At 51.9% G+C, this 10271-nt stretch overlaps 1 protein-coding gene across 2 annotated transcripts in view; it reads right to left on the bottom strand.

The window, feature by feature from the left end:
* Positions 1 to 295: 295 nt before the first annotated feature.
* Positions 296 to 10271, bottom strand: part of PRKCE (protein kinase C epsilon) — a 564512-nt gene continuing 554536 nt past the window's right edge. For both annotated transcript variants that reach the window (XM_075535339.1, XM_075535340.1), the window contains exon 15: positions 296 to 3560. In XM_075535339.1, the coding sequence (XP_075391454.1) occupies positions 3414 to 3560 (147 nt within the window). In that variant the 3' untranslated portion in view covers positions 296 to 3413. The remainder of the gene's footprint in view (positions 3561 to 10271) is intronic.

Genomic DNA, 10271 nt, shown 5'->3' with positions numbered 1-10271 from the left:
GAGGCTGGTCGGTTGGAACCACCGACCTTGCAGTTAGCAGCACTCAGCACCACTTTTCCCTGTGGTTGGAGGCTCCCAGAAGCCCGGGGACAAGGAGAGTCTGCAGAGGTGGCCGTTTGCATCCTTTGAGTTTCTCCCAAAGAGAACCTGCCAGGTGAGATGCAGCCCTAGAAAGTGTGGAGACTGAAACTTACACAAAAGCTTCCCGCACCCCACTCAGCCACCCAGGAAAGGAGCTAAGAATGCTCACCAGATTGGGAAATAAGATCGAACATCATTGCTTTTATTAGGTTCTGAAACAATACACATTCACATCCTTTTGAATACAGTACATTTGGCACAATAATGTGTACGATGAAATAACACTAACAAATGGCAAGAGATTCAAATTACATCCAGAAGGGGGGAGGGGGAAATAGGTACAAAGTAAGCATCACAATACCACAAAACAAAACAAAACGAAAAAACCCACCCCCAAAACCAAAAACCCCAAAGTTGAATACAATTTATAGTTAGCCAGAATTATTTTGCACATAATTTAAAAAGAGGTAATTTTTTAGCCTTCTTTATTTATATTATAAGCAAGAATGCCTTTTTTCCCCCCTCCGCGTTAGGAGAAAAAATTGTTTTCACTTCAGAAAGCCCATCATGAGAAAACACCGGCAAACAGCTATCCTTCACATCGTTTGGCAGAATTCTGCACTCCGTTTTTTTTCCCCTTTAAGAGAGAGTTAGGGAGGCGGGAGGCAGTGCAGGGGAGCACAGAAGGGGTGAGAGAGCATCAACAGAAATGTAACAGTGTGTCCTTTTCCAAACTCTTGGGAAGCTAGATGAAGCCACAAGTACTCAGGAACAGATGAGACATTGTCTGGGAACCCCACACCGGATTGCAATCTACCTGTGTGAGGAACACACCGCAGGCATCCTGGGAGTCCCTCTCCCGCTGGGTGCTGACAGGCCCCTGGGAGGTGGGGGTGGGGTGGGGTAGGGTAGGGCAGGCTAACCACAGAAGGCCTGCTTGGAGCAACTGGGGTAGAATGTGCTATTTGCTTTCCCAGGAAAAATGCCAGTTTTCCAGTAGGAAGGGCCTAACCGCCACTGGCACGCAAACCCCGCCAGGTCCTGCCGGACAAGGCCCCTTGCACTGCAGTGAGGTCTTGCCTGGCAGTCCAGCGTTGCTAATGGTGAGGGGATCGGAAGCGAGGCGGAGACAGCAGTGACTGACGCATGAGAATGATGGACAGCATTGTCATGTCTTCCTAAAAAAATGAGATGATGCCACCGTGATACGTGTCTGTGCGTGTACTCAACCCCCAGAAGGCAGCGTCTCCCCCTCAGGTCAAGTGGCTGAAGACAGTAAGTGAATCCCATGTTCGTCATGACTTCAGTGGTACGCCCAACACACGGATTGGTATAGCATAATATTCACGATTTGAAATTACCCTAAGAATACATAATAGTTACACCTGAGTTTTCAAAAAACAAAATGAGAACTGAAGGTCAACGTTGGTACAAGGGATCTGACCAGCCAGCTGTAAGGATGGGGGCGCACACTCTCCCGGGCTTGAGACCACCATTGTCCATGCTTGGAAACCATCCCCGAAAACATTTCTTTCTTTCTTTTTTTACTTCCCCAGCTCTATCGGGTCCTAAGAGACCACAGGGGAACTAGATGCGAGATTTCATATAGCTTAATATATGTTTACATCTTTTAAAAATAAACCCAAACAAAACAATACAAAGGAATACCCCATGCCCCCCAAAAAAAACAAAAAAGAAAGAAAAGAAACACATCTTATCTCTCAGTAACTTGAACCAATATACTTACAGAGTATTGCACCTGGACAAAGTTATAATTATTCTTTCATAGACGAAAAGTTTTATAATATGCCTGAACATGCAGCAGTTGATACCTCTATAGTCACTGAATTAATTCCACAGGCCTTGCAGCAAACACTATATACAAAAAAAAAGTCTCAAATGTACAAAAGGCAAAAAGCTTCGCTACTGCCCCTTTGCCACTCACGAGGGGATCTATGCAGGGGCAGCTGGGAAATCCACGTGCAACAGTGGGACTGGACTCTACTTCCCGTTAGATCAGTTCAGTCGGACGGGTCATCTGCGACCTGCGGGACACATAGACGCAAAGCCACAGGGAGCCCTGGGGCATCACAGAACGTAGCCCTGCTAGCTTAGCTGCAGGAGGTAACACGCGAACCGGGGTCCACAGGAGCTACCATTTCCTGTCGCCCTGTTCCGCACCCTGGGCGTTCCCACAGATCGCCTGCCACCCTCTGCGCGTGACCCGGGGCTAGGCTCACTGCTTGTTCCGAAAGCAGAGATTTCATACTGGACTCGACACACTGAAACTGCCCAAGCGAAACGGAGCGCAACAGAAAGCACGGCACAGGAGCGCTGCCATTTTTGAAGAAGTTCGCGAAAGAGGACACGTCGCTGCACAAAATAAATAAGAGGAGCTTCGGCTGGGGACTCTGGGTGGAACCGGAAAGCGGGGCTGGGAGCCGAGTTTTGCTAGAACCCTGGCGTCTGGCCCTCCTGGCGGTGGTGGGAGGTCTTGCTGTCCAGGTAGAGCCACCTGGGCGAGGGCCGGGGGTGGGTGGATGGACCCCTCGCCACTCAAGCACTGATGGCATGCACCTGTGACCCCTGGGTTCTCACCATCGCTCAGTCCTTGCAGAGCCACCTGCCCTCGCTGGAATTGCTATCATTTGGCCAACTAGGAGGGCGCATCTTGTCCTGTACCTTTCACGCGTAAGGGAGTTTCGGGCCCAATTTGTTTGTCCACAAAGAGTCATTTCTTCCGCAAGACGCACACGGACAAGACTTTGGCATGGCCCAAACCTAACGCCAAAGCGAGCAAGAATTAGGCATTCCGTAGCAAACCGAGTCAACTGCCGGCTGGGCCCCTCCCAGTCTCCCTCCGAGAGGGTACGTCTGGAAGGCGCCTAGCCCCTTGCGAGAGAAGGCCAGCCCGTGGTTCTGGACGGAAGGGCAGGCCGGAGACGGGGGGAAGAGACGCGAGGGCAGCAGGGCCTCTCTGTCCAATAGCTGATCCAGAGCCTTCCTGCTTGTTTCCCTGCTCTCTGCTGCAAGGGCGGGCTGCTTCGCGGCCAGGTGGCCTCCGGCCAGTTGCTAACAGCGCAAACACGGCTGTGCCAGCGTGGTTCTGCACCACTAGCAGAGTCTGAGAGTGCTTCCGGTCACCAGATGGAAGGGGGACAGGGGCAGGGGAGAGGGGCTGGCCGAGGTAAGGGGTGCAATAAATAGAAAGCATAAATGGGGTTGGGACTCTGGCAGGAGAAGTAGTTCATGACCTTCTGAGCTTCTGGAAAGCAGGCCTCTTCTCGGCACCCCTTCTTGCAGCATCGAGAACCCCCATGCAGAGCAGCCGCTCAGGGCACCAGGTCTTCACCAAAGTAGGAGAAGCCTTTGAATTCCTCCTGGTTGATCTGCTTCACAATGGCCTCGTCCACCAGCGTGAGTACCGGCTCTTCCCGGGTAAAGTCTTGATCGAAGTTATTGACGTCTCTCTTGGTTTTCTGTGGGGAGAAAAGAGAAAGCGCTCACTCGAGGCTGACCTCCTCCTCCAGGCCCCCCCCAGGGCATGTACAGGGGGCCGATCAAACCTCACGCCACAGCAGGTCCCTTAGCTAGTGGGGCAGACGGGGCTGTTCCACGGAGCTCACGATGGGTGGATGGCCCCCAGGACCAGGAGGTGATGGAGCGGAAGGATGAGTCAAGGTGAGCGGGTGATGGAAAAGCAGGGAAGTGGACTGCCCACAGACAGTGTGTGGGAGCGAGGGCGTTGTGTGCGTGTTTTGGTGAGAGTGGGACGCAAAGCTCCCCTTTCACACCTCCCCTTCCTGGACCTGCACCTGCCAGAACCCTCTGGCTTCACGGAGGCTTCCCGGCCGGAGGCCCAGGGAGCAAACTTGAGCCCCCTCTCATGGGGTCTCCTTCCCTGGAGGTGAATCAGTTGCCTTGAAGCTGGTCCTGACTCTTGACCACCCCGTATGTGCCAGGGGCTGCTTTACAATGGCTGGTTTGGGGGAAGTAGACCAGCAGGCCCATCTTCGGAGCTGCTCTTGGGGGACCGCTGTCCTCTAAGTTAGTAGCCAAGTGCATTCCCCATTGGTGCCACTCAAAGATCCCTTCCCGGTGGGTCGACCCTGTACACCTTCCTGGCTCTACGTAGGAAGGACGGTGAGGAGGGTGCAGCCCACCTTCCTTGTTCCTCACACGGTGTCACCAGGAACCCCATCCTTGCTTCACACATAGACACACTGACCTGTAATCGTGTACCTGAGGTTGGTTTCCTCTAGAACAGTGGTTCTCAACCTTCCTGATGCTGAGGCCCTTTCGTACAGTTCCTCATGTGGTGGTGACTCCCCCCCCCCAACCAAAATATTGTTTTCGTCGCTACTTCAGCACTGTCATTTTGCTACTGTGATGAATCGAGTGACCCCTGTAAAAGGGTCATTGGACCCTCAAAGGGGTTGCGACCCACAGGTTGAGAACCGCTGGTCTAGAACAAGAGGTCCTTACAGGCAGGGCCCCTGCTATTCAAATAGCATCTTGGAATGCATGCAACCTGGCACAAATGGGTCCTGACGATCAGGCCCCGTAGGACCCACACTCAGCTGGCAATTCAAGTTCCGCAAGCAGGGCTGGATGGCTTTTGGGTCCTGAGGGGCTGAGGATGGGGGACAGCAATTCATCGATCCACACACAAATCCTGGGGTTTGGCGGAAATTGGGAAGTGTAAACAATGCTATCTTCCTTTAGGAGTGTACACTGCAGTTGGGGAGCGAGGAGTCGCATCTAGAACTCATGGCGCTGTTTAGGGACACTTCCAAGGAGAAGTCGGGACACGGGCTGGGGCTTGAAGAATGGGCTACAGGTGCTCTGGGAGAGACGGTGGAGGGAAGCATGTTTGGAGGGAGAGAGCTGAGTCAGGAGGGCAGGGGCATAGAGATTGTGCACATAAGATGACTGTGCCAGCTACCTAGGGCAGAGGGCAGAGTGGGAGTGGGGGAGGGAGGCGTGGACTGAAGAGATCATCAATGCCTGGTCCCCTCAGCCCCCAACTCCCCCATCCAATATACAATGTCAAGAAGATGGGAGGACCCTTTTGCACTAATTAGTATTACTTAGGATTCGAGGTGGAATAAGTCTGTGAGTCTTGAAAAGATTAGCATGATGATTTGTAGAGGGGGTTTTATGAACACATCCCAAGTGCCAAGGAAACCAGCAGCCTAAAAGATGTTCCTCAATAGTCCACGACCCAAGCTGGTTCTTAGGCGAAAGCTATATTTTGCATGCTGCTCTTGGCGCTACGCCACAACCCCTGGCAAATGGGAGGCTGGAAGTCCCAGAGGAAGGCACTTGGTTCATCTGGTCTTGCTCAGTCTTTTCCAAACATGGCCTCAGACAGCGTCCTTCTTCTCCCCAGCCCCCTTTCAGCATCTCTCCCAAGGGCAGAGTTCTCTGCAGGGCACAGTTTGCGACGGACTGTTGCACAACGTCCAAAATGCTCCAGACTCGCTTGTGCGCCTCCTTGGACTGGACAGGGATGATCCTGATCGCCCAGATGAGAAACTGGGGCTCAGAGCGTTCTGGTGAAAGGAACAACAACAACAGCAAGGTCTGGCAACCCAAGTAGTGAACAGGGAAGCCCGGACCCCGATTCTGGTCTGATGACACTGACACGGACTGTCTGGAAAGACCGATGCCGGGGAACTGAGAGGAAGGCACAGAGAGAGCCCAGCTGAACCAGGAGGCATTTAAGTTGAGATGCGGGGCTAGCAATGAAGCTGGAAAGGCTTGCTCCTAGGCACCTGTGAGGAAGGAGAGCTGAAGGGCAGGGGCAGGGCAGACTCAGAGGCAGGTCTCAGCCAAACCAGAGGGGCACCCCGGAGCAGGGATGAGCTCTCATTTCCAATCCTTCAGCGCCAGCTCCCTAGCTTGGGCCCTTCTAGCTGGGCTTGCCTTGAACATTTCGGTGGGTAGCAGACTTTTTGGAGGGGCGGCGGCAACGGTGAGCTACAGAAAACCCAGGGACTGGACATCAGGACCTGTACTGAGAAGATGGCCCTAAGAATGGGAGAGCCAAGGAGCGGGTCTGCCAGGGAGGCCTGGCTCAGGGCGAAATGACCATCTTTCTCTTTACAGGGTATAGCAAGTCAGAGGAAATAAAAGGGGGTGGCCTTGCACAGAGAGCATATTAAGCAAACAGGGAGAGGGTGTGTGAGCCCTCTTCTGCAGTGATCCCCTGAAGGAGGGATGGTGGAGGGGCGCCTCCACCAGGACGCCTGGCACTGAGCCAAACCAAGGCCACAGAGGATGGAGTTGGGCCTCTGACATGCAAAGTCATGGGCGTCATTCCAGCAAGGAACCGTTGGTCCGTTGGGGGAAGAGAGAGGGGTGAGAGGTGGAGCAGCAAGGGGCAGAGCCGGGGAAACCCACTTTGTAGCATTCCTTGGGAAGCGCCATCCCAGGTGTCCTGCATCCTCAGGGTCAGAGAAGGGAGTCTACCTCTTTCCTGTTCCCTTTAAATTGGCTGCGGATTGGGGAGGGGCATATAAGGGGCACAGGCAAATCTGCAATTCCCTGGCACTCTCCCAGTTGACCTGATTGGTAGGTAGCTCTTCATCCATGTATCTATCCCTGTGAGGTCCATCAGTCACAGAATCTCGTTGAATTTCTTACAACCAATTCAGCAGCCCGGCAAGGCTCCATGCCACAGGACATCCACACGCCACAACATCTGGGCCTCTAAGTTGATTCTGACTCATCGCGATTCTACAGGACAGAGTAGAACTGCCCTGTGGGGTTTCTGAGCCTGTGAACCTAGACAGAAACAGGAGACACCTCATCTTTCTTCCTGTGGGCTCCAATCTTGGTCCCTTCGGGGAGCAGCGAGAGGCTGCGCCACCAGCGGGCACTTCATCATGTGAGTTCCTGTCCTGCCTGGGTGTGCATGGGGCTGCATCGACACCACCAGCTTCCTAGGGGCGCACACTGCACCTTCCGCTTCTCTCTGTGCCTCAAAGCCTCCACTAGCACGAGGCTGTCCAGCCTGAACCTCGTGGCACTTCCTACTACTAGGATTCTTCTGGGGCCCCCATCGCCCTTGGGACAAACGTTCCCTGTTCTTATGTTCTCTGACCTCGGAGGGCTCCCATCCCTACAGACTCCTTCAGCTTCATCTCAGCCCTGCTGCAAAGAGAAGCTGCCAGGCTCAGCGTTCTCTGGCCCCCATGCCCTGGCACCGGCCTGGAGCACTGCTGCCTCCTAACCTTCCTCCCCGTGTCCTCAGCACCTCGCTGACTTCCACTCACCTTTCTGATGTCACTGCGGTTGTCCCTTCCTCAGGAAGCCTTCCCTTTCCCTACAAGACTGGTTTGCAGGGTGCAGTGTAGCACCGACGAAACATATAACACTCGAGTGGCTTAATGCTTTGTCGCCCACCCCCCACTATCATCACCCCAGTGCTACCTTACAAATCTGGAGCATGTACACTGGTACAGATACGAGCTCTGGACACACGGAACCCAAGACAGATGAACACCCCAGGAACAGTAACAGGAGTAGCAATACCACAAGGGTCGGGGGAAGGGGGGGGTTGAAAAGGGGAACCGATCCCAATGATGGACATATACCTGCCCCCACCCAGGGGGACAAAAACAGAAATGTGGGTGAAGGGAGACTGGACGGTGTAACATATAAAAATAATAATGATTTATCAAGGGTTCCGGAGGGTGGGGGGGAGAGGAGCTGATACCAAGGGCTCAAGCAGAAAGAAAATGTTTTGAAAATAATGATGGCAACATATGTACAACTGTGCTTGATACAATAGATTGTTACAAGGGCTGTAAGAGCCCCTTAATAAAATAATTTATCAAAACCCAAACTGGCTTGAGTGAAATTTTCTTGGGATGCCCCCCTCACTCCCTCCTTTCTCTATCTCCGAACTTCCCAGGCTGCACGCCCTCCTCAGCATGTCCTGAACTTCTGGAGGGTGGGGGCTGGACTGAAGCCACCCTTCCACCCCCAGCCTAGCACAGTGCCTGGTACTTAGCGGAAGCTCTGTACGGAAGGGTTGAACCAACAGCCAATGGATGTGTCTCTGTTGCTGCTACTTTTTCCAGAGGTGGTAAAGTGATCTGTGGTTAGTGGCAGGGGCAGCTTTCTGACCAGAGGGCAGAGGGGCTGAAGGTTTACTCGTGGAGGAAACGGAGGGGAACAGCTCAGACCATCAGCAAGCTCTGCACAGCCTAAGACCCTTAGGCTTAGGTGTAGCTGGTCCCTAGGTGCCCTTAGCAGTTTGCAATTGGCTGCCAGTGGAAAGGCTAGTGGCTGGAGACTCCTGGGAGGAAGATCAGACAATCTACTTCTGTCCACGTTCACAGCCCTGGGAACCCGTGAGGCAGGTCGCTCTGTCTTCGTGTCGTCAGAATTGACGCCCCCTCCATGGGAGCCCTGGTGGCTGGCATAGTCATAGGGATCCATGCATTGGCTTGCTAGAAGTTTAAATCCACTAGTTAATCTCTGGGAAAAAGGCGAGGCTTTCTGCTCCCATGAAGGTTTTTTTTTTTGGGGGGGGGGGTTGTTTGTTTGTTTTAAGGGTTGGAACAAAAGGTCACCTTTCTTGTTTATAGTTTCTATCCTCAGGACTTTTTTTTAAGTCATATTATTGGGGGCTTATACAATTCTTATCACAATACATCCATCCATTGTGTCAAGCACATTTGTTCACCTGTTGTCATCATCATTCTCAAAACGTTTTCTTTCTACTTGAGCCCTTGGTATCAGTTCCTCATCCCCCCCCCTCCCTCATGAACCCTTGATAGTTTATAAATTATTATTACTTTGCCATGTCTTACATTGTCCCATGGCTCCTTTCACCTACTTTTCTATTGTTCATCCCCCAGGGATGGGGTTATATATAGATCCTTGTGATCAGTTCCTCCTTTTTACCCCACCTTCTCTCTACCCTCCCACATCCACTCTCACCACTGGACCTGAGGGGTTTATTTGCCCTGGATTCCTTCCTATCTGTACCAGTGTACATCATTTGGTCTAGCTGGATTTGCAAGGTAGAACTGGGATCATGATAGTGGGAGGGGAGGAAGCATTTAGGAACTAAAGGAAAGTTGTATATTTCACTGTTGTTACACTGAACCCTGACTGGCTCATCTCCTCCCTGCAACCCTTATGTAAGGGGATGTCCAGTTGCCTACAGATGGGCATTGGGTTCCCACTCCGCACTCCCCCTCATTCAAAATGATGTGATTTTTGTTCTTTGATGTCTGATACCTGATCCCATTGACACCTCGTGATCACACAGGCTGGTTTACTTCTTCATGTGGGCTTTGTTGCTTCACAGCTAGATGGTTGTTTGCTTCTATTCAAGCCTTTAAGACCCCAGACACTATATCTTTTGATAGCTAGGCACCATCAGCTTTCTTCATTACATTTGCTTATGCACTTGCTTTGTCTTCAGTGATTGTGTCAGGAGGGTGAGCATCAAGGAATGCCCATTTAATAGAACAAAGTGTTCTTGCATTGAGGGAGTGCTTGAGTAGAGGCCCAATGTCCATCTGCTACCTTAATCCTAGACCTATAAATATATGCACATACATCTATTTCCCCATCGTCATGTATAAATATAGTTACATATTTACATGCCTGTATTTAGACCTCTATAAAGACCCTCTGCCTCCTAGTTCTTTCCTCTATTTCCTTTTACTTTCCTCTTGTCCCGCTATCATGCTCAGCCTTCATTTGGTTTTCAGTAATTCCTCTCGGTTGCACTGCACTTGATTAAGCCCTACCAGCCTCCTAAACCCTCCTTCCCCATCAATTTTGGATCACTTGTTGTTCCCTTGCCATGAAGGCTTATAGTCTCCGAACTCCATCCCTAGCAGGCTGCCGTGAGTTGAGTGAACTCCATGGTAGTGAGTCTGGTGTGGCTGGCGGTGCCACGGGAGAAACGCTTGGTGATCTATTTCTGTTGTACAGATTACAGCCAGGTTGGACCTCAGTCTTCCTTTGGAACACATGAGATTGCCAGGATGCAGTTTGGTTTGGGGCTTAAGTGTAATTAATGGGTTTTTCTCACTTTGCAGTCATAGCCTGGGGGTGCTGCAGCTCCATTACCATTCAAGGTAGCAGCAGAAACAGGTTCAAGCAGGGTTTGGGTGCATTCCCCCAAGATGGGTGGGCTAAGGGAAGCTTCGGGTTTGTGT

The sequence above is a fragment of the Tenrec ecaudatus genome, chromosome 17 (assembly GCF_050624435.1).
Source record: "Tenrec ecaudatus isolate mTenEca1 chromosome 17, mTenEca1.hap1, whole genome shotgun sequence".
NCBI lineage: Eukaryota > Metazoa > Chordata > Mammalia > Afrosoricida > Tenrecidae > Tenrec > Tenrec ecaudatus.
This window is presented reverse-complemented; position numbering and strand designations above follow the sequence as displayed.